Here is a 25,356-nt window from a genome sequence, read left to right as displayed (position 1 = left end):
CTTGACTTCTCTGTAGAATACGGTCCACTTTTTTGTTCTTTGTTTTTTCGATTTTTTTTTTTTTTTTTTTTTTTTTCCGTTGGGAAATTAAAAAAGGTTGAGACAGAAATCTCGCATCCATGCACCCTTCACACATATGTTGTGATGTTTTGAGTAAAGCTTTTCTCTCTTGACATTTATGGTAAAAGCTCTCTCGATCTCCTCTTAAATCTCGCACCTTCACATTTATGTGAAAGAGATTTCATCTCAAATCTAACATATAATGCAAATAAATTTTATCATTAGACTAATTGATACACATTTTGATTAAAACTCAACAATCAAAATATTGTTGTTTTCCCACCACAAGCAAATTAAGGATACGCTTTTAAAAACATTATGATGTTAAAGACTTGATTGCAATTTTACCAAAGGTTAAACTACATTTTTAAAGATTGTGTTTTGAACCCTATTGAAATGAATATTGTTTTCTATAGAAATTTTAAAAAACTTATTCTTACTTTCTAAAAAAAAACTTTCTAAAAAACAATATCTACCTAGGAGAACCAGTACTCGAGGAACCGTAGCATTGCTCTTTTACTTATATTGTGTCCATAAATGTATTACAATGGCATGTTTAATAAAGTACAATGGCAGGGTGAAGTGTGCTAAGAAAGGTAAGGAAATCATGTGATAATTGATAGAAATAAACATGAAAAATAATATTCTACATTTTAACATGCCAGAAAGAGAATAAATTTGAAGCTCCAGCCAATTACTTTTAATTATTAATTTTAGCCTTCTAATTCAAACTAAAAGAGCACGTACACCATTTGGTTTTTCCATTATGTGGGTGATTTTGGATTTTCACCCATCAGAAAATCTCTTTAGAGATAGCTTTGGATTCCGTTTTGTGGATTGATTGAATAAGGCTGGCCACTTGTGGTGGAATCCACATCATCAAAGAAAAAGAAGAAAGAATAACTATCATAAGCCTACCACCAAAAGAAGGAAAAATAAGACAAAAAAATAAAGGCAAACCAAACATGAGAGATCCATGAAGTTTCTTTCTCTCATGTTTGGTTTGCCTTTATTTTTTTGTCTTATTTTTCCTTCTTTTGGTGGTAGGCTTATGATAGTTATTCTTTCTTCTTTTTCTTTGATGATGTGGATTCCACCACAAGTGGCCAGCCTTATTCAATCAATCCACAAAACGGACCAAAGCTATCTCTAAAGAGATTTTCTGATGGGTGAAAATCCAAAATCACCCACATAATGGAAAAACCAAATGGTGTACGTGCTCTTTTAGTTTGAATTAGAAGGCTAAAATTAATAATTAAAAGTAATTGGCTGGAGCTTCAAATTTATTCTCTTTCTGGTATGTTAAAATGTAGAATATTATTTTTCATGTTTATTTCTATCAATTATCACAAAATAGGTGAAGGGTGGATGCGAGATTTTGCTCTCAACCATTATCCTTTTTAATTTCCCAACGAAAAAAGAAAAAAGAAAAGAAAAAGTGGACCATATTGCATGGAATGGTAGATGGTCCATCACTCCAATAGTTAAGTCCACTTCTTCCTTGTTAAAGCAAAGCGCAGCTTGCTATCTGATTTTTCTCTGCTACTTGCATTCCCCTTCCTTCAATTCCTTTGATTTCCAAACAAGAAAACATGGCTGAGATTGCAACCATTTTTCTCTCTCCCTTCCTTCAAGCTTTTTTCGAAAGAATGGCATCTGGTGAGTTCGTTGACTTCTTTCGGCGTCGAAAACTCTCCGATGGACTCCTCAAGAAGTTGGAGACATCATTCCTGACCGTCGTTGCAGTGCTTGAAGCCGCTGAAGAAGTGCAAGTTACACAGCCTGTCGTGAAAAAGTGGCTTGATGAGGTGAAAGATGCAGTCTATGATGCAGAGAACGTCTTGGATGAGATTGCTACTCAAGCCTTGCGAAGCGAGTTGGATGCTCAATTTCAAACCACTGCAAGCAAGGTACGAAAGTCTATCTCTGCTTTTCGTAATTCTTTTGTCCAACAAATAGAGCCAAAGATAAAAGAGATACTTGGCAGACTAGAATCTCTAGCACAACAAAAGGATCTTATAGGTCTTAAAGAGGGTTTTGGAGGGAAATCATCTGAAAGATTGCCCACAACTTCTTTGGTTGAAGAATCTGATATTTGTGGTAGGGATGTTGACAAGGAGGCAATTATTAAAATGATACTCTCAGATGATGCACGTGGCAATGAGATGAGTGTGATTGCTATAATCGGCATGGGAGGGATGGGCAAGACCCCCCTTGCTCAGTTTGTATACAATGACAATAGGGTGAAGAAGCACTTTAATAACCTTGATGCATGGGTTTGTGTTTCTGAAGAATTTGACGTGTTCAAGATAACGAAAACAATTCTGGAGGCAGTAACTTCATCAACTTGTGATATTAAGGATCTAAATCAACTTCAACTTAGACTATGGGAGTGTTTAACGGGAAAGAAGTTTCTACTTGTTTTAGATGATATTTGGAATGAGAGTTATGTTCAATGGGAGGCATTGTGTAAACCCTTCAAATATGGGGCACAAGGAAGTAAGGTCCTTATAACAACACGTAGTGTTCGTGTTGTATCAATTGCTAGAGCAATCTCTCATCATCTATTGGAGTTACCAGAAGAAGATTGCTGGTCACTATTTGCAAAACATGCATTCCATGATGGTAACTCTAATGCACACGGTGAGTTAGAAGTTATAGGTAGAAAAATCATTGAAAAGTGCAGAGGCCTTCCATTAGCAGTCAAGACAATTGGTGCTTTTTTAGGATCTAAACCAGATGATGAATGGGATAAGATATTGAAGAGTGAATTATGGGATTTGCCAATTGATGAGATGGGTATTCTTCCGGCTCTAAAGTTAAGTTACAAATATCTCTCTTCACCTCTAAAGCAATGTTTTGCTTATTGTTCAATATTTCCAAAGGATTATGCTTTCAAAAAAGATCAATTAATCTTGTTATGGATGTCGGAAGGTTTTCTACATCAACCCAAAAACAGAACAATGGAAGAAGTTGGTAATGAGTATTTCCTCACTTTAGAATCAAGATCATTATTCCAAAAATCAAGTGACAACAAGCCATGTTTTGTAATGCATGATCTCGTGAGTGATTTAGCAAAATTTATATCTGGACAATTTATTTCAAGGTTGGAGGATGGTTGTTCTCACGAGATAGTAAACAATACTCGCCACTTGTCCTATTTTTTCAATCAAGGATTTCATAGCTTAAAGAAGTTTGAAACCCTTCACAAAGTTAAGAGGTTGCGCACTTTCCTACATTTAGATATGTCAGGTTATAATTTGCCCCTCTACTACTTGAGTAAAAAAGTAGCACATGATTTACTGCCGACACTAAGATGCTTACGGTTGTTTTCTCTGTCCAAGTATAGGAACATTACTGAATTGCCAGAGTCAATTGGCAAACTTAAACACCTACGTTACTTGGATCTCTCTTTCACTGAAGTTCAAAGACTACCTGATTCTATATGTCAATTGTGCAATTTGCAGACATTGAGATTGTCAAATTGTAAAAAGCTTGTTGCGTTGCCAAGAGATATGTGGAAACTCATTAGTTTACGTCATCTTGATATTACCAAAACAGGCATAAAAGAGATGCCGATACATTTGGGTAGATTAGAATGCCTCCAGACGTTGACGAAATTTATCGTTGGCAAAGGTAGTGGGACTTGCATTGGAGAGTTAGGAAATTTTACAAATCTTCAAGGATCGCTTTCTATATTGGAGCTCCAAAATGTTGAATCTCCTACCGATGCTCTGAATGCAAGCTTGAGGGATAAAAAGTACCTCGAAGAATTGGTATTGAAATGGAATGTTGATACTAATTTTTCAGAAAGTCAGAGAAGTGTACTTGATAGTCTCCAGCCCCATACAAGCTTGAAAAGCCTCACTATTAGATACTACGGTGGTAAAAGTTTTTCAGATTGGGTAGGGCATCCTTCATTCTCTAATGTAGCATCTCTTGAGCTACAAAATTGTACGTATTGCAACAATTTGCCACCCCTTGGGCAGCTACAGTCTCTGCAGAACCTCTATATTGCTGGTTTTGATGAAGTTGTTACAGTGGGTAGTGAATTTTTTGGTAGCGGTTCTTCTTCATCTAAGCCATTTGGTGCCCTCAAAGTTCTTAAGTTTGAGAATATGAAGAAGTGGGAGGAATGGAATTATTTTGGTGACGAAAATGAGGGTGTAGGTTTTCCTCAACTTGAAGAGCTTTATATTAGAAACTGCCCTAAACTAACAGGAGGGTTGCCTGTCCATCTTCCTTGTTTGGCCATACTTGATATTACTAATTGTCAGCAACTGGTGACTCCACTTCCAAGGACTCCTGCCATACGTAATTTGAGGCTGCATAATTGTAATAGGGTTTTGTTAAATGAATTGCCAACTGGAATGCAGATGCTCGAAATTGGAAGATTTGATGCACTAGAGTTTCTACCCAAGGGAATGATAGACTCCAATGGCGGTCTTCAAGAGTTGGTGATCAGTAACTGTTCCTCACTTGTGTCCCTTCCTAAGGATGGTCTTCCCTCTACATTAAAAACCCTTGAGATTAAATATTGTAAGAAGTTAGAGCTCCCAACAAACCTGGACTATTCATCCCTTGGAAAACTGTCGTTGAATGCTTGTGATTCTGTGAAGTCATTTCCATTAGATTTATTCCCAAATCTTTATCACATCAAAATCAGTGCGTGTAGCAATTTGGAATCTCTTACAGTTCCAGAAAATTATGAACATGATTTAGTCACCATGGAGATTGATATCTGGTATTGCCCAAATTTTGTTTCTTTTCCAAAAGGAGGACTGCGTGCCCCCAACCTTACAAGATTTATGGTCGAGAATTGTGGCAGTTTGAGATCACTTCCTGACAAAATGCACATACTCCTTCCGTCTCTTGAGGATTTGCATATATGGAATTGTCCAAAAGTTGAGTCGTTTCCTGAAGGGGGGTTGCCTTCCAATTTGAAATCAATTTGGATAGATAGTTGTGAGAAACTCATTGCAAGTCGGATGGGATGGGGTTTGCAGAACCTCCCCTTTCTTACAGATATTACAATCTTTGGCGATAATGAAGATGTGGAGTCCTTCCCAGAGGAGCAGTTGCTGCCCACCAGTCTGACCTTCCTTGAAATATGGAACTTTCCAAATTTGAAATCTTTGGACAAGAAAGGGCTTCAACACCTCAATGCTCTTAAAGTATTGCGTATCTCGAACTGCCCAAAGCTCAATTGTGTGCCGGAACAGGGGCTGCCTCCCTCCCTTTCTATTCTACAAATCTGGGCATGTCCTTTGTTGAAGAAAAAATGGCAAAGTAAAAAAGGAAAAGAATGGCGCAAGATTGCTCATGTCGAACAGATAGAGATTGATGACGAATGGATTGAATAAGCGAAAAGTCTGTCTAGCAGGAGTCCCCATATTTCGGTATGTGTAATTTTCAATCACCTAATTTATCTTATATGATTTACCCTCTCTGTTTTAATCTGCTTTTAGTTGCTATATATCTTTGATAAAAAAAAGAATGCTCCACCCACTTTCAACGATATATACCCAATTATTCTGCATATTTATTTGATGACTAACATGTTAGTTGATTTTTAGTGAACAACTTCTCGGTTTGCTCTGTTTTTTTTTTTTTGGTTGCTCATACATAATCAAACCCTTAATAATTAAGTATTTCCTAATCTGATTTAAAGCAGAAACCGACTACTTCCATTTTTGCATCCCTTAACCCTTATAACTTCAAATCCATTTCCCCTAAACTTTGGTACCGACCATGTCGCCCGAGATTTTTCCGGTGACTCCTTTGGTCTCTGACGCAGAGGTGGTGCCTTCTTCGGACTCTGGGTCGCCGATGGAACTTTCCATTGAGGTTACAGAGGTTTCGGTGGTTGCTGTGGGTGTGGCCTTGGAGTTGCCGTCTGGGGTTCCTTCTGTGGGTGCGGCTGTGTCTACGCCGGTGATTTCTTTACCGGAGTGGTCTGGGTTGGGTTCTGGGTCTACGCATCCGGTGGTGACTGTAGCTGCAAAGCCGGTGTCTTCTCCGGTGATCCCTACATCACCTGAGATTCTTCCTGTGTTGGCTCCGCCCATATGTAACTTAACCCTAAATCCCTAATATCCTTCCTCATTCCTCACATTTTCTGATTTTCAGCTTTTCTCTCCTTTCACACAAGCCGACGCCGTGCCCGTGACTCTCCCCTCTCCAGACCAAGCGGCCAGCGCCTCTCACCCTCACTTGTCTCTCAATCCACTCTCCAGACCAAGCGCCGCTCCTCTCTCACTCTCGCCGGCGGAGGATCTCGGCGGAGAACCATACCGCTCCTCTCTCTCTCTCTCTCTCTCACAGTCGTGCCGATCTCAAGGTTTCTCTCTCATCTCTCTCTCGCTCTCTCTCTCTAGAAAGTGAACTAACGTCATTGTCTCTCGTGTTGGAGTCACACAAAAAAAATCCAACCATAAAAATTGTAAACAATACAAAAAAAAAGAATTCCTGATAAGTTTTAGCCCAAATCCGGTTTTTAAAAAAAATTACAGAAGACCAGTTTTTTAAAAAATTTACAAAAAAACCAGGACTTAAATTTGAAATTGATGCCCATTAAAATATCCGACTCGCCCGACCAACCCGCGAAACCCGCCCCGCACAATCCGCCCTGAACTACCCGAAATCTGGCAGTTTTAGTGCATTTAATCCGGGTAACGGGTAAGAATTTACCAAACCCGATATTCACGGGTCGGGTGGCAAAAAACTCCAAACCCGCCCCGAACCGACCCGTGCACAGCCCTATATATATATATATATGAATATTGATTATGTCTGTTTGTATTGTAGGCTAGAGTCCCTGGAGAAACCGGGCTGCAAGGTGTGATTCAAAGTACTGGGATATTGTGTTTTTGTGGCAAATGCAGAAGGAGGTGTTTTTATGTTGGCTGTAGGTTGTTCTGTGTTGTTCGAGCTGCATGTGGAAAGTGCAAGAACTATTTACTAGCGTATATTTTCCTGGAGAAGGAGAACATTCTTTGTACTGTCATGAATGCATGTGTAAATGCTTTGTTGGATTGCTAGAAGAGTTTGTCTGAAATTCTATGGTTGTTCCTCTTCAAAGAAATCTACCGCATCATTCTGAATTGCAGAGGTTTGTTTTGCATCCTGTTTGTTATGTTATAAAGTTCATCAACATAAGTTCTTTGTTTTTGTTTATATAAATAAAATGTGACGTTTTGGTTGTTTAATGAATTACAGGACATCTACCTGAAACATACAATGGGAATTTGATGCAACTGTGAACTGATATGTTGGATTTTCTTTTCTGAGTAGTAATATTATGTTGTGGGCAAAAATTGTTGGTCTCATCTCTTGTGCTTACTGCAACTGCAAGGTAAATTTTTTTCTGCTTGAGATTGATTTTATTTACATTTACTGAGCATGTGAGCCACTCAGAGTCAGAAACTCATGCTAATTGGGTATCATATATAAGTGTTTCAAATCATTTGGGTGGTTGAGGTCCTACAATTGATGTCCAAAATCAATTGGCAAGACCTTTGTGGACCAGGTCCACCCAAAGTCTAGAAAGGAATTTCGAAATTTGACAAGAAACAGATTGTCTTAGCTTTCCACTTTAGCTTCTTTCTTAATGTAATTGAAACTTAAGGGCCTTCCAGTGATTACTCCTTGTTACATGTTTTGTGATTGACTAGTTTCCTGTGATAAAACTGTGGGCCATATTTGCTCGCTACTATGTATCAATAATTTTATTCTTTTTACTTTTCATATTTTATTTATTTTTTGTCATATTAACTTTAAATTTACATCGTCAATTTGATAGATTTTTAATCGGAGTTGATCTCGATGCTTCCACAGGCCATAATTTCAGCAGAAATTTGGTCCTTGCACAATTATTTTATGTTACCAGGTACTTTATATTCAGTAGACTTTTCATTTGCTGTTCAAGAAAAATCACTTTCCTTTGATGAGTTTCAGGCCGAATTACTAAGATATGAAACACTTCTTGATACTCAAAATCAAGCAATACCTCCTGAGACTGGTACCTTTTGCTCTTTTCTCTTACAAGAGTCCCCAACTTCACCAATTTCAGATGTGGCCCACCACTAACACATTTTTCATAGCAAGTTACAAAATTCTTCTCAAAACTCAAAACACTTCTTAAGAAGAAAAACACGAAACATTTTTATAAATCTCTGTCAATCATCAATTTCATCAATTCCTACCACAAGAGCATGCGAACTTGCATTGTAAATTCTCTTTTACAGCAACCTGCTTTAGACTCTGACTCTTATTTTCTCTTAAAGGAAATGCCATTATTTAAAATACTTGTCTGGTTTTTATTTCATTTTTGTGCTCTAGGTGTATTTTGATCCCATACTTCATTCCATCATTGCTTTATAAAATATAATATTCTACCACCCTTATTTTTTTCTCTGTGTTATAATTATTTAATTGTTTTTAAGGAAGAAATATATGAGGCCTATTTTTTGGTAGGGCCTATATGTCGGGCAGTGTTTTACCAGATAATAAATTATGAAGAATAAAGAAATACTATCTATACACCCAAATAAAAATTTATGTTTTAATAAGGAATCCATTGAAGGCTTTACATAAATTGAGATTTGGCCGTAGAAGCATCGAATTGTATCCGAGGAACAGAGGGATACAAAAAAGTAATAACAGAGGCACCTATTTGTATTTTTCGTAGAATAGATATATTATTCTGATAAATGTAGCCAATCAATTGTCTCAAATGGTACCAAGTCCAATGCTTTCCAACTTTATAGGGACACCCAACTAATGGTGATTCTTTACTTTATGGGCAGTACACATACATATTCATATAAATGAATATTGATTATGTCTCTTTGTATTATAGGCTAGAGTCCCTGGAGATACCAGGCTGCAAGGTGTGATTGAAAGTAGTGGGATATTATGTTTCGGTGGCAAATGCAGAGGAGTTGAAGTGGGTACTCGATGCTATTTGAGAAGACCCATTAGATTGTTTGTGGATCATTGCATGTGTGCTTATTTTTATGTTGGCTGTAGAAGAACATTCTCTGTAATATCATGAATGCATGTGTAAATGCTTCGTTGGACCGCTAGAAGAGTCTATCTGAAATTCCATGGTTGTTCTTCTTCAAATAAATCTACCGTCAGTCTGAATTGCAAAGGTATCTTTTGCATCATATTTGTTATGCTATAAAGTTCATCTGCGTTAACTTCTTTTTTAAAAGAAAATGTGATGCTTTGGCTGTTTAATGAATTGCAGGACATCTTCCTGAAACTGACAATAGGAATTTGATGCTGCTATGTAAATCATGTGTGGAGTGCTGAAAAGATTCTCGAGCTAGCCTTGCTTAAACAGCTGATGTTAATGATGGGTACGCATTATTAGATTAGATTTCAAAGTAGTCATTATTAACTTTTTGGCTTATGTGTTTTTTTTTTTTTTTTATGTGAATTTTTGGTTCCCTTAGTGTGAAAAGGAATATGATGTTGACTGTTTGAAGGATCACAATATATAAGACTAAGGGGTGAGGACTTTTTTTGTTATTTTTTGCAATTCTGTTGCCACCAGAATTACTTTTCTATTTATTGGATCTGCAAATGTTAACAAGACTCATCCACCAGAAATTGCCTAAAGGGAAGTGGTTCTGTTTCGCAGAGAACAAAAGCTTCCGTAATCACTTCTGAATCCTGTAAGGAGGCTAACGTTCAATAAGATGGAGGGTTCTTAATTGAAAATTGACATCTTCTTATGAAACTAGACTTTTTCCCATGTTCATAGTAAAAAACAAAATTCAAACTAGACATTTGCTTTCAAATGTTGTTGCCATTTTCCATGTGAGTGATTGTCAAATTTTTCCTGTCCTATTTTGCAATTCTATTGCCACTAGAAATACTTTTTTGTTTATTTGAACTACAAATGGTAACAATATTTATCCATAACTATTGGTTGTTCACTTCAAAATTTTATACTTGAAAAGAAAGCCATATATTCCATGCGATATCTAATAACTCAAACAATTAAGTTGAATTTACTCTAAAAGATCCATGAATGGGTACTAGGAAACAGACGAAGCCTCATTTGCTATTTTTTAATGCATGCTTTTATTTGTGTCAAAAAGCATCTCGAGTTGATTGGAAACCAGCTTAGCACTTGCATGGTATGTTTAATTAGAATCTGCATTAGCACCATGATAAACTGAAAGTTATCTTTATTTGCATAAACTATTCATATGATCTGATGCACGTTTGTGTAGGTTTTCCATTTCAATCTACTATGCATGTGTTGTTAATTTCTTTGTTGATTCAGACGTTTAGCTATTTTCTCATGAATAGGTACTGAAAGTTTAGTGGGAACCTGTGCACCTTGCAAAAGTTCAGGGGAATTTTGGTTTTTTTTTCTTTTGTTGGAAGTGCTTTGAATTACCATTCAGTACCTTTTCTCCTCAAAGCTTCTATAAGGGAAAAGGTAATCAGTGATAGAAAAATATTTTCTTGTGGCTACTGTGTGATCACTGTTAAGGTGACTGACTTGATTTATGGTAAAAAAATGGCAGTTTTCCTGATATCTAGCCGGCATTGAACAAATTTGATGCACATGCTGTTTCTGATACCTTCAATTATCAAAATGTTGAAATGAGAAACTGAAGCCGGTTTTAGATGGTAACATTTTCTATTGACCAAGAGGTGCGGGTAATTTTTTTAATGGTTGTTCTTTTCATTATCAATAGTATATATATGTATGCATATTGATTATGTCCCTTGTACTGTAGGCCCCTAGAGAAACCAGGCTGCAAGGTGTGATTGAAAGTAGTTGGATATTGTGTTTTGGTGGCAAATAAACATTTACCAGCGTTGAGTAGGAGAACATTTTCTGTAACGTGTAAATGCTTTGGTGGACGGTTATAAGAGTGTCTGAAATTCAATGGTTGTTCCTCTTTAAAGAAATCTACTGCATCATTATGAATTGCAGAGGTTTGTTTTGCATCATGTTTGTTATCTTATAAAGTTCATTAGCATAAGTTCTTTTTTTCCTTTTTCTTTTTTAAATAAAAAATAAAAATAAAGAAAATGTGACGTTTTGGCTGTTTAATGAATTACAGGAGGACATCTTCCTAAATAGGCTGAAACTAACAATGGGAATTTGATGCAACTGAGTATTGATATGTTGGATTTTCTTTTCTGAGTAGTGATATGCTGTGGGCAAAAATTGTTGGTCTCATCTTTTGTACTTGCTGCAACTGTGAGGTAAATTTGCTTTTTCTTGACATTGATTTTATTTGCATTTAGTTAGCATGTGAGCTACTCAGAGTTAGAAACTCATGCTATTTGGGCATCATATACAAGTGTTTCAAGTCATTTGGGTGGTTGGGGTCAAATTCTGTGGTGTTGGCTCCACGGAGGTATGGTCCTGCAATTGATGTCCAAAATCAATTGGCAAGACCTCCGTGGACCAGGTCCACCCAAAGTCTGGAAAGGAATTTCGAAATTTGACAAGAAATAGGTTGTCTTAGCTTTCCACTTTAGTTTCTTTCTTTATGTAATTGAAACTTAGACCCATCCAGTGATTACTCCTTGTTATATGTTTTGTGATTGACTAGTTTCTTGTGATAAAACTGTGGCTTGCTGCTATGTATCAAGAATTTTATTCTTTTGGCTTTTATCCTAATTACATGTATTGTTCCCCCAATGTGCAAAGGAATATATTGGCTGTCCGAAGGATCATCATTTGGTAGACCTTAGGGTGAGAATTTTCTCATTATATTTTGCAGTTCTATTGCCACCCGAATTACTTTTCTATTTATTTGAACTACAAACATTAACAGAAGTGGTTTTGTTGCACGGATTGCAACAAAATTCATTCTTCTTTGTAAAATTTTGTAGTTTGTGGAGATCAAAAGTTTCCAGACTCATGCACTTCTGAATGTTTTAAGGAGGCTAACATTGATACAGGATGGTGAGTTCTTAATTGGAATTGGCCTCTTCATCATATGAAACTAGATAGTAGCTTTCAGAGTATGTTGCCATTTTTCATGTGACAGATTGTTAATTGCTATGTTAGTATACAAGTGACTTTCCATTACATGTAAAAAAATAAAAATTTGAGTTCCATTATAGTAAGCATCTCTAAGATCAAATCATATGAAGTTAGTTTCAACAATGAGATAGCTCGTTACATCATTAATTGTGTAGGGTACAACATATGCAATTCTCACATAGTATCAATGCATTTTCATGCCTTACGTGCTCAAAACTGTGATATTTTTACCAGATAATGTTTTACAATACATGCATTATTCTGATTATTATTCTTGATAATGCAGCCAGTTACCACTGAACTTTAGCTCAAATGATACTTCCTCTCTTTAGAGGGTGAGGTCGTAGGTTCAAGCTCCACCGGGTGCATGTATAACCTTACCAATTGAAGAAAAGATGATGCATGTTCCATAATATTTGGGCAGGAAGTGGCAGAGCTTCCTCTAGTAGCAACAAATACTTATTATCAAGGACGGGTAATTTTCATCCATGGACGGGGAGTTTCTTATTTCTATTTTGGATGGTGGCACCTATTCTAAATTGATATATGCTGGTAGTGTAGGATTACTTTCGGTCCTTGTTTACTTGCATTCGGAACCATGTGCTGCCAACGGCTGATGACGCTGAATCAACATGGGCAGAATTTGGTTTATTAGACCAAGATGAGGTATATGTTTTTCCCACGTTCTTTTTGGGGTTTGGGAGATGAAAGAACTTGAGACTAATATGTACATTTTTTTTTGTTTTGTTTTTTTTTTTGTGTTGTAGCTTAATAAGTAGAAGAAACATTACCCTATAGTGATCTTTCGAGGAACAACAGTGCTGCAAGTCAATCTCTGCATGTTGAATTATTGGTGCAGCCCCAACTTGCAAATGGCCTCATGGTGGATCTTAAGTGAAGGAGGAAGGCTTCTGGATTCTTCAAGAGACATCTTGTGTGGTGTTTGCTTCACCTTGGGACGAACAATACTGTAGCTAAGCATAGGATAGAAGCTTCTGTGCGACCCTCGTGCGCCATTAGCTCGAGCGAAGTTGCTATAGTTTTTAATAAAGACAAGTTTTGTAACTTTACTTTCAATGTTGAATCCTTAAATTCTATTTAAGCACAATGAGACCAGCTAGACTGCCTAGTTGTTATTGTAGTTCATTTTTATGAATAAGAGTACTTGAGAGAGAGTTTCTCTTTTGTTTCCTATATTCATATTCTTGGCTTTATAAAAGGGTTGTTTGAAGTAGTGTTTACAGATTCAGCATCCCACGTGCCACGCTCCATACAGATGCAACTATTACTTCTTTCAACATACAAGTTGCTTGTTATGACCCTATGAATGAGCATGATGGATAGTTCAGTCCTAAGCTTTCTTCTGCTGAGATAGCTAAAAGAGAGTGTTCCATTGAAGTATTGTTTCATTGTCCAAAGAATGAATGAGCATGATGGATGGTTCAGTCCTAAGCTTTCTTCTGCTGAGATAGCTAAAAGAGAGTGTTCCATTGAAGTATTGTTTCATTGTCCAAAGAATTTTATACTCTTCAACTGTTTGATCATCAAGGAGGCATTTGGATTTTGAAGAAAACTTAAAAATGAAGAAAAGGTTGAGCACTTTTTTTCTTCGAGGCAGGGTGCTCTGATCTCTAAATATGGTTCTGTCTATTTATAACATTTGTTTCTTTCATTTTTTATATATGTGGTTAAGTGACAGCATGAAAAACTTTGTAGATTTTATAATCAAATCAAGGCACAACCAACGCCTTAACAAGTCTTTGCCTGCTTTAAACAAATTAATAACAAAATTTTATCTGATTTGAGATTTTCTATCCCCTATAAGCAAACGGGGTTGTAGTGATTGATGTATAAGTGTTTTCAAATGATTTGGGTGGATGGGCTCAAATTATGTGGTGTTGGCTCCACAGAGGTCCTACAATTGATGTCCAAAATCAATTGTTACTAGTTTTCTACAATTGATGGCCTTCCTTTAGCAATCAAAGCAATTGGGGCTCTCTTGAGGTCCAAATGGGATGTTGATGAATGGAATAAGATATTGAAGAACGAATTCTGGGATTTGCCAATTGAAGAAATAAAAATTATTCTTGCTCTAAGATTAAGCTACAAGTATCTTCCATCACATCTAAAGCGGTGCTTTGCTTACTGTTCAATATTTCCAAAAAATTATGTTTTCGAAAAACACAAGTTAGTCTTAATATGGATGGCAGAAGGTTTCCTACATGAATCTAAAGACACGACAATAGAAGAAGCTGGTGATGGTTACTTCTTTGCTCTTGTATCAAGATCATTATTCCAACAATCAAGTGACAATAAATCACTTTTCACAATGCATGATCTTGTGAATGATTTAGCAACATTTGTGTCCGGAAAATTCAATGTAAGGATGGAGGGTGATTATTCTGGAGAAAATGCGAGCAAGATGGCTTTAAGAAGTTTGAGGTTCTTTACAAGGCTAAGAAGTTGTGCACTTTCCTACCAACGGACTTGTCTTGGAGTTAACTTTTTCAACCTAACAAAAAGGGTACCACATGAGTTATTGCCTCTACTAAAGTGCTTACGTGTGCTCTCTTTGTCTTGTTATGACAATATGACTGAATTGCCAGATTCAATTGGCAAACTTACACACATACGTTACTTGGATCTTTCTTTCACTAGTGTTCAAAAACTGTCTGATTCTATATGTAAGTTGTGCAATTCACAAACATTGATTTTGTCAGAGTGTAAAATGCTTACAGCATTGCCGAGCGATATGTGGAAACTTATTAGTTTACGTCATCTTTATACTACTGGAACTAAAATAACAGAGATGCCAATACAAATTAGTCAATTGAAATGCATTCAGATGTTGACTGTATTCATCGTCGGCAAAGGTAGTGAGTCATGCATTGGAGAATTGGGAAAAACTTGTAAATCTTCGAGGATCACTTTCGATTTTGGAGCTCCAAAATGTTGAATCTCCTACAGATGCTCTAGATGCAAGCTTGGGGAATAAAAAGTACCTCAAAGAGTTGGTATTGGAATGGAAAGATGCTAATAATTTTTCAGAAAGTCAGAAAATTGTACTTGATAGTCTACAACCCTCTACAAACTTGAAAAGCCTCGTTTTCCTATACTATGGTGGTAGAAGTCTTTCAAATTGGATAGGGCTTCCTTCATTCTCTCAACTAGCATCTCTTCATCTACAAAACTGTAACTATTGCGGTAGCTTGCCACCCCTTGGGCAGTTACCCTCTCTGCAGAACCTCTCTATTGTTGGATTTAATGAAGTTGTTAGAGCGGGTCTTGAGTTTTGTGGCACCATGAAAGTTCTTCTTCACTTATGTCATTTGATGCCTTAGAAAGTTCTAAAATTCGAGCATATGGCAAAATGGGAGGAATGGGTTTCTGAAAATGGAGGTGTAGCTTTTCGTCGACTTGAAGTGCTTTATATTAAGAATTGCCCTGAGCTAAAAGGAGGCTTGCCTGTCCATTATCTTCCTTCTTTAACCAAACTTGAGATTTGTGAGTGTCAACAGCTGGTGACTCCACTCCCAAAGACTCCTGCCATTGGTGAATTGGAGTTAACCAATTGTAAGAAGATGCTGTTAAAGGAATTGGCAAGAGGAATGAAAAAGCTCGTACTTTTTGGATTTGAGGAGGCAGCGTCCATACCAGAGGGAATGATAGAGTCCATCGACGGTCTTCAAGAGTTAGAAATCTCTTATTGTTCACTTACATCCCTTCGCCTTCCCTCTACAGTACTAAAAACTCTCGACATCATGTACTGTCACTCACTTAAGTCCCTCCGCCTTCCCTCTGCATTAAAAACCATCAACATCAGTTTCTGTTACTCACTTCAGTTCCTTCGCTTTCCCTCTACACTAAAAACTCTCCACATCAGTGACTGTGACTCACTTCAGTCCCTTCGCCTTCCCTCTGCATTAGAAACCATCCACATCGGGTTTCTGTAGATCACTTAAGTCCCTTTTCGAGGGAACGATAGACTCCAACAGCTGTCTTCAAAAGTTATCAATTCGTTACTGTGATTCACTTGAGGGTAGATTTCCCTCTACATTGAAAACCCTTGAGGTTTACGATTTTCGGACGTTAGAGCTCCCAGCACACGTGCACTATTCATCCCTTGAAACATTGTCGTTGAACCATTGTTCGGATCTCGATTCCTTTCCATTAGCTAGATTTATTCCCAAAGCTTTATCAACTCAATTTGTTGGAGTGTGGCAGTCTGAAATCTCTTACGGTTCCAGAAAATTATGAACATGATTTAGTCTTAGCCAACTTGCTGATTGAGCGTTGCAAAAATTTTGTATCTTTTCCAAACAGAGAATTGCGTGCCCCCATCCTTACATCACTTTCGATCATAGCATGTGAGGGCCTCAGATCACTTCCCGAAAAAATGGACATACTCTTTCCGTCTCGTGCGGTACTGCGTATAAGTGAATGTCCAAAAATTGAGTCTCTTCCTGAAGGGGGCTTGCCTTCCAATCTGAAATCAATTGAGATCGAGAGTTGTGAAAAATTCATTGTGAGTCGGTTGGGATGGGGTTCGCAGAACCTCCCCATTCTTACAAGCTTGAAAATCTGTGGAAATCATGAAGATGTGGAGTCCTTCCCAAAGGCGGAGCTGCTGCCCCCTAGTCTGACCACTCTTTACGTCTCTCACTTCCCAAATTTGAAATCTTTGGGCAAGGGGCTTCTACACCTCCGTGCTCTTAAAGAGCTGGGGATCTTTAAGTGTCCTAAGCTCAAGCACATGCCAGACAAGAAGGAGTTACCTGCCTCTCTTTCTATCCTACATATCGTCGGCTGTCCTTTGTTGACAAAAAAATGGCAACGTAAAAGAAAAGGAAAAGAATGGCGCAAGATTGCTCACATCGAACAGAAAAGGATTGATAACAGATTGATTGAATAAGCCAAAGTCTAGCAAGGGGCCCCAGTTTTGATACATTTCAGCAGTTGCAGCTACCTAGGTACAACACTTATCAACCAGCTAGTTTACCAATGTAATTTACCCTCTTGTTTTAAGTTTGATTAATTGCTATTTTTGATAAAACAGATTGCTCCCCCAACCCCACTTGTTATTTCTTCCTTTACTTTCCTATTCCGGACGTAAGCAGTTGAGTCATGACACAGCCCAGAATTATCGACAACTCCATTGAGAATTGGTATGTTCTCATGACTTGTCTTTCTTTAAATCTTGATTTTACCGTTAATTCTCAATTCCTTGTTTATAGGGTCACTTTTTATTGTCATATGCTTGGGATCAAATCATGTAAACAAACAGAGAATGCAGACTTGTAGTTGCACTGTAACTTTTTCTTAGAATAGAACGACCGACACAAGTAAGTCAACGATTGGCCTAATATACCCGGTTATTTATTCTGCATATTTGTTTGATTTACTAAGATGTCCTGTAGTTGATTTTTAGTGTACACATCTCGGTTTGCTCTGTTTGTTTGTTTTTTCTTTTGGTTGCTCATACATTATCAAACCCTTAAAATACTTCAAAGCCACAATCTTTCCCCTAAACTTTTTTATTACCATTCAATACCTTTTATCCTGAAAGCTGCTACATGGGAAAAGGTAATCAGTGATAGCTGAGGCGTTTCTTGCGGGTACTGTACATGCGATCCTTGTTAAGGTGGCTGACTTGATTATTGGTAACAAAATGGCAGGCTTCCTGATATCGAGCTGGCATAGAACCAATTGGAAGCTGGTGTGGTTTCTTATACCTTCAATTATCAAAATGTTGAGATGAGAAACCGAAGCTAGACTTCGATGCTGACATCATCTGTTGACTAAGAGATGTGGGTAAGTTTTCAATGGTGGTTCTTTTCTTTATCATTAGTATACTTACATATATAAGAGTATCGGTTATATGGTGCGGATGTGTTTTTTAGGCAAATGCAAAGGATTTGAAGAGGGTATTTAGTGTTATTTTAGAAGATCTATTAGCTTGTTCCGTGAATAATTGCGTGTGTGTGCTTATTTTTATGTTGGTTGTAGGTAGTTATGCCTTCGTTTTGGAGCTGCATGTGGACAGTGCACATAAACATTTACTGGAGTATATATATTTCGCTGGAGAATGGGAACACTCTCCAAAATGTCATGAGTGTATGTGTAAATGCTTGTTGGAACTCTGAAAGAGTTTGTCCGAAATCCCGTGGTTGTTTCTCTCTGAGAGTGGCGGAGCCAGACAATTCATATTGGGAGTGCCGCTAAAATTTTTTTTGGTGTCCTATTTGGTAATTTACACAATATATGCATCACAAAAAAATATCTATTAAAGTTTATAAATATGTGCTCAAATTGATATATTAGAAATGTAACATGTTGGCACTATATCAAAAAGATAGAAAAAAAAAAAAAAAAAAAAATGTCTAGAACTGCAATTTACGGTCTCTTAGAAGTACAAAATCATCAAGTATCGAATTTAAATCGAAGCTCTCAACAATTTTCCTTTCAATATAGAGAACTAAACTATTTGCAAAAAAGTCATCCTCCATTTTGTTGCAAAGTCGTGAAACTGATAAAATAAATCTCCACCATACAACTTCAAGAAACTGATAAAATAAATCGAAAAATCCAAAATTAAAGCTAGGTAAAAGAAAGAAACTAAAACAAAAATTTAACACAAAAGCGACTGAGAGTCGTAGAGGACGAGTTACTTTGAGCACAAAGTCTGACTCGTTTGAGATAGAAAGAACGAAACAGAGAGAGAGCGTCTAAGCGTCTTAGACTTTGGGCAATTGGGGGTGCCATGTCTTGGGTACTGGGTAGGTAAAAATATTTTTTTTTTCAACAAATAAAAAAAAAAAATTTAAATTAAAAGCCACGGCACCACCAATGCATCAAGTGGCTCCGCCACAAACTCTAACGAAATTTACCATCATCTGAATTGCGGAGGTTTCTTTTGCATCATGTTTGATAGGTTTTAAAGTTCATCAAAATAAGGTTTTTTTTTTTTTTTAATTTATTTTTTATTTCAAAGAAAATGTGACATTTTGGCTGTTGTAATGAAGTACAAGACATCTTCCTAAAACTGACAATGGGAATTCGATGCCGCCATGTAAGTCATGTGTGGAGTGCTTAAAGAGTCTCAAGTTAGCCTCGCTTAACATCTGATGCTCATGAAGGGTATGCATTCTTAGAGTTAATTTCCTGCTATTGTGGTTAGATGTTTTGTCACCTGAATGACCTTTTTCTGGCATTGCTGGGTAGAATGTGGTTATATGTTATGTTATCTTGAACTGTAAAGCTTGTTATGACCATAATTTGTTACATTTTATCACATATTGAATTAACATACTATTTACAAGCAACATGTACTATACCATTGGTAGACATTCATGAAATGCAGCTACTGGTTAGCATTTATAGCAGATACACATACATAGGAGAGATGGATTTCAAACATTATCTATAGGCCCATGACCCATCATGGAATTGAAGTTGTATTTGGAAATTACACATATAGGTTCTTTCCTGGGCCTTAGCACAAGTGGTTCGAGTGTATAGTGGTGATGAGATAGGTGTTGGGTTCAAATGGATTGTGGTGTGTCTAAGGATATCTTAAATTTGGGCTGTTTGGGGTTTTCCATATGTAACAATATTGAGGCAAGGTGCATGAATTGCTTCTCTCTCAAATTACCGCACTAGTTTTTTGAACTTCACCTTCATTGTGGTTCTAAAACTCAGAATTGGATTATAGTAATGGCTCAAAACAGATTTGATTGCACTTTGCTTGATGAAAGGAGGAACATAGAGATAAATTAGAATGGCCAAGCTGTTGTGTTCATGTTAATGAGTTTTTGCCCTGTTTTTCAACATGAAATCATTGGCACTAGCTTATGGTACATAATCCTATTGTTGTAGCGGTAGTTATGGGGCATGTGAAGATTGTTTTTATCATATAATTCTGTAACATGTTTTTATAATGCTTAATTTGGAAGTTGTATGTTCTGTCATGATCATGACAGAACAAAAGTGAAATTTATTTTCCTTTTCTCAGTTGACATACATAAGTTTGCTTCATGCAAAATCTTATTATTGGCAATATGGTCACAAGTACACAGACTACCAAGGAAACACATGAACGTGTAGAGTGTAACATGTAAAAGAGGCTTCTCTTCTTCTTCTTTTTATTTATTTTATTAATTTTTTAAGCAAACTAAAAATGATCTTACACTAGTCATTTGGTATAGACCTCGAACAGGACATCCTAAAAGACTATGTTTTTACAATTTTGTATGATTAGATGACTGTTCTAGAGAGCTCTAGTGCATTCTCATTTCCAGATTTTCTTTCCCTTATAGATTTTAGATTGTAAATTTAGGTGGAATTTGTGTACACCTTCTGTTTACTTGATTTTTTCTTATCTTTAATTTATTATTAGAAAAAGGCTTCTTTTTTTTTTTAATTTTTATTGCAGGAGGATTCATAATAAGAATGTGAACTGCATCTATAGTAACAAGTTGCTGCATTTATATTTTTGCAGACATCTCTTCCAAGTGAAACACCGGGGCCACTACTAAAGTGCAGAGAAGAAGAACTTGTGGACTTGAGAGGAGACGGAATTGGGGAGCTTCAGAAATGGTATAGGGTCTATGACAAGAAATAAGTTGTATTAGCTTTCCACTTTAGTTTCTTTCTTTATGTTAGTTGGGCATCTTTTTTTCTTTTTCTTTTATTATTATTTTTGTGTGTGTGTGTGTGTGTAAACATGGTTACCTACATGTTTACACCCAACGAAGTTTCTCTCCATGAATTGTTTGTATTCCCTGTCAAAAGGTTGTAAATTGTCTACTGATGAAAATGATGGTCTCTGCTCCATCTGTCAAGATGGAGGGGATCTTTTGTGCTGTGATGGATGTGCACTGGCTTTTTCACATAGGTTAGTTTTTTTCTTCTGAAGTTGTGTATTGCAAGATTGGAAAGATAAACTTTGCTGTTGAGAAACGTTTTCATTGATGCCTGTTGGGGTAAAATCCCCTCGTGAGTCCCACTCATGTTTGACACATTTGCAAAACGCCAACGCACACTCTATGGTATAGGATTATGGTATAGATCTAATAAAAAAAAAAAGAACCTGCTCAATGCTCTCCAGTTTATTGGAACTCTTCTTGTGAATGAGCAATATTTCTTGTTCTTTTAATTGATCATAGGTTAGTGGACACAATTTGGGTTAAATGTGTCATTCAGGTTGCTTCAGTTTGCTTGAGTTGCATTTGTGGTGTTTATTATTTGGGCCAATTGCCAGAGGGAAAAGGCAAAAAAAAGTGTAAAGTATGAAACAATATTATTCTCATCTTTTAAAAGAATGACAACTATGTCCAACATTTTTGACTAAATGGCTCCTCTAAATATCGCCAGAATGTCTTCCAATACATTACAATAAGGCGACCAGTCGTTTTCCGTAGGATTCTTCAGCAAAGAGAGGCTGACCCTCACACCAACAGACGTGTTCGACAACTTCCTCTTCGGCTGCGGCCAGAACAACCATGCCTCTTTGGCGGCTCTTCCGGGCTTGATCCGGAATCAAATATGTAAGCATAATGTTAATGTTGTGGCAGCTGAAAGGGATGCCGGACTTGATCCGGAAGAACAGAAAACTAAGCGATGCATTCTTACAGTCAATACTCCAAATTGTGACTTTAGTGGATGTTCATTATGTGAGTTCTATAATCATTATTCTTCCCATCAATAGTTTCTGTACCATACATGTTTCATTATTTACCTCTGGCCTTGACTCTTTTCTATATGAAAAAGACAAAAAAAATGTTCCTATGCATCATGCATCTAAGACCAAAAGTAAAAAAAAAAATTACTTTTCTGTTTTATAATGATTTTCTGTTTCATAGAGATTGATTTTATTTATGTTTACTAAGCAGGGCAGCCACTCACAGTTTGAAACTCATACTGTGATGAATGTGAAGGGGCTTTTCATGTAGGTAAGTTTTTGTTTTTTCTTGAAAAACCTGTGTATTGCAAGATTGGAAAGATAAACTTTGCTGTTGAGAACCATTGCCATTGATGCCTAACCTCATGAATTAAGTGCCTGAACTAGTATGGTTATATATCATAAAAATCTAATCTAATAAAGCTAGAAACACATTTCACATTTTGTGTATAATCTCGTACTAATATGAAAAACATTTGGGCTAGCCTCATTAATTTCCAACTCTTTGATTTTTGGGAGACTAGAAAAAATTCCAAAGTTGAAACTTGTAAGGACATTGTTAACTTACTGCCTTATGAACTGTTTATCTATTTATCTCCTTGTCCTCTCGTTTATGTGTGTATTCTATGGTTTTGTTTCTTTTCCCTTCATGTGTAGGGCATTACATACCACAACTGGCTATTGCTCTGCCAGACCATAATGCACATTCAACCGGTTTCAAGTTCAATATCAAGGGGTTGCTGTAAGAGAACATTAAGCATTTTAATTGATAGCTCCTGGAAATTCTTCATAACATAATTTTTGTACTTTTTCTCTTTTTGAAATATTCTTTGGTGCAGTAAAGAACTGATCAATATTTTTTTTTTTTTTGAAAAAAAAAAAAAGAAGACAGTTCTATGCCCTTCGGTTGTTCATCATGCTTCAGTCTGCTTGAGTTGCATTTATGATGTTTATTATTTGGGCCAATTGCAGAGTGTGTTCCTTTACCGACAATTCCCAGTGGTACTTGGTACTGTAAAGAACAGAACCAAGGGATGAATTCTTACTGACAAAACTACGGAGTTTGACTTTGATGGATGTGCATTATGTGAGTTCTATAATCATTATTCTTGCCATCAATAATTTCTATACCATACATGCTTTATTATTTACTTCTGGCCTTAACTTTTTTATATATCATTTATACCTAATGATTACAGTGATTACTCCTTGCCATATGTTTTGTGATTGACTAGTTTCTCGTTGAAAGATTGAAGGAAATCTGTTTTGGTTAACTTAACCAAAACAGGAGGACCAATATCCTATTTATAATCAAATGTTTACAAAAGGAGATCAGAGAACAAAGTATACAAATGGAATGGTCAGAGCCTATGAACAAGAACAGTCTAAAGTATACAAATTGATGTCTGATAAAACAGAATGCTTTGCCCACTTGTTACTTCTTCATTTGCTTCACATTCTGCACATAAGCAGTTTAGTCTCTCTCCAAGTTACCGCCCAAAATGATTGAGAACTCCATATGAAATTGGGGATGCTTTGAATCAACAAGGTTTGCTCCCATGATTTGTGTTTCTATTAATATCCATTTTACTCACTCCCATTGGAGATTTTTCTCTAACGAAGAGTTTTGTCCTAAATTTGTCGCTAGAGCATGTGAACTTGCACCAATGAACTTAGTTCAAATGGTACTTCCTTTGTTGCAAGGTGGGGTGATGAGGTTGTGAGTTCATGTCCCTCCGGGTGTGCAACTTCCAATAAGTTCAAACCCACAATCTTTCCCCTAAACACTGCTAATTAAGCGTAGAAACATGATGTCCTGCTATCTGAGATATTTATATAGCAGGTAACACAAGAAACTCAACACTTTCTACTTGAAAAGAAATTTATATGAGATATTTAATAACTCAAATTAAGTTGAATTTAGCTATGGTATTACCTGTAAATATATTTGAGTTGGAACTATGACGCATATGAAGCCTAATCTGCTATTTTTAATGCATAGTTTCCAAAAAAAAAAAAAAAAACTAATTAATTTGAAACTTGGTTATAAATTGCAATGAATATTTTATTGGAATCTGCATTAGCAATACCATAAACTTGTACTGCTGCACTATTGTGCCAGGTTGTGTGAAAAGAACTTTGCCATAAACTATTTATATCATCTTATGCACGTGTGAAGATCTTCTGTTTCAATTTACTATATATGCATGTGTTGGTTTTTTGTTAGTTGATTCAGATGTTAAGCTATTTATTTCTAATGAATAGGTACTAAAGTTCAATGGCGACATATGGACCTTGTGAAAGTGTTGCTAGTATGTAATCAATGGTGCTTCCCTTTTTCTTTTATTGTTAATACACATCCAAATATACAAAATGTTTTTCAATGTGTTTTTATTTTAGCAGATCATCTGGACTGCAATACAAAATGTACTTGTGTTGTTATGCCATTCTCTTCATCAACTAATAAGTGATCATCTTCCAATAGGCTTGTTAATTGTGCCTGACCAAACTGGTTTAAGGGTAATGGATCTTGGGTTCCCAAATCATGTGATGGGTCTGGTGGCCTTTTTTTTTTTTTTTTCACTTTAAATTATTCCCTGTTTTATATAAATCTTAATGGGATTTTAGTCAACCAAAAATATAACGCTTTGATTTAGTGACAAAGGGTGAATTCCACCCCAATTGGCGATATTCAATCTACCAACCAAGGGAATCCAAAGCTATCTCTTTTCATTTTTCTAAAGAGAAGGAAAGAAGAAAGAAAGAGAGGAAAGATTTCAACCAGCAAAAAGATTATCATTTGACGTTAATGAGTTGGTCTCCTTTTACAGTCTCTCGTAACTTTATGGAAGGAATTTATTTGGCGCGTCCATGAGTCCGGTAGGATGTTTCCTGCTTCTTTGGTGTACAAGTAATTCCCTCTGAGAAACTGCTTAGAGCTGGGGTTGTCTTTTTTCAAAGGCAATGTCATGAAGTTTCTTTTTTTCAAAGGCAATAGCTTTGAAACTGCCAGCTATGTCTTTTCTTTTCTTTAGTAACAAATATGTCTTTTCATTTATCAACGAGAAGGAAAGAAACAAAACATATATTTGACGTTAATGAGTTGGTCTCCCACTTACACTTTCTTTCTCATTACTTTATCAAACTAATTTCTTTTACGCGGACCATTGGTCTAGTAGGCTGTTTCCTACTTCCTTCTTTGGTGTAAAAGTAATTCCCTCTGGGGTAGCATTTTTCTTTCTTTTTTTCTTTTTTTTTTTTCTTTTTTTTGGGAGTATATCACGTGGAAATGCCCCGGGTAGGTCTATCACTCCAATATGAATAGGCTAATTCTTATTGGAGTGATGGCTAATTCGGTGATCAAAACGAATATTCCAAAGCACCAAGACACATCTCCAATGCAAGGCCGTCCGGACGTGAATTCCGGAAAGTTCCCGTCTCCTTCTTGTCTGCATGCTATCCAGACTCGTACTTCGCCGAGAATGTTTTTCGGGTTTATGTCCGGCCGGGCACTTCCTCGTCCAGACACCACGTATCAGATTATGTTTTTTAACATGTAAAGTGTGTGACGTGTAGGATTTTAGGGACT

The 25,356-nt window shown here is 36.6% G+C and overlaps 2 protein-coding genes and 1 pseudogene across 2 annotated transcripts; all 3 read left to right on the top strand.

Moving 5' to 3' along the window:
• The first annotated feature begins 1,563 nt into the window (after window positions 1–1,563).
• Window positions 1,564–5,423, top strand: LOC132174290 (putative disease resistance RPP13-like protein 1). Its single transcript, XM_059585970.1, has one exon. The coding sequence runs from the start codon at window positions 1,653–1,655 to the stop codon at window positions 5,421–5,423; it is 3,771 nt and encodes a 1,256-aa protein (XP_059441953.1). The 5' UTR covers window positions 1,564–1,652.
• Window positions 5,424–6,308: 885 nt separating this feature from the next.
• The window catches only part of LOC132182610 (DExH-box ATP-dependent RNA helicase DExH1-like), a 94,742-nt pseudogene continuing 75,694 nt past the window's right edge, over window positions 6,309–25,356 (top strand).
• On the top strand, window positions 14,292–16,041 carry LOC132174282 (putative disease resistance RPP13-like protein 1). The gene is made up of 3 exons (XM_059585967.1): window positions 14,292–14,961; window positions 15,056–15,150; window positions 15,430–16,041. Exons 1-3 carry the CDS (start codon window positions 14,292–14,294, stop codon window positions 16,039–16,041), a joined length of 1,377 nt encoding a protein of 458 aa, XP_059441950.1.

This window comes from Corylus avellana, chromosome ca1 (assembly GCF_901000735.1).
Source record: "Corylus avellana chromosome ca1, CavTom2PMs-1.0".
In the NCBI taxonomy this organism is placed as follows: Eukaryota; Viridiplantae; Streptophyta; class Magnoliopsida; order Fagales; family Betulaceae; genus Corylus; species Corylus avellana.
The sequence above is the reverse complement of the archived record's forward strand: the minus strand, read 5'-3'. Positions and strand labels throughout refer to the sequence as shown.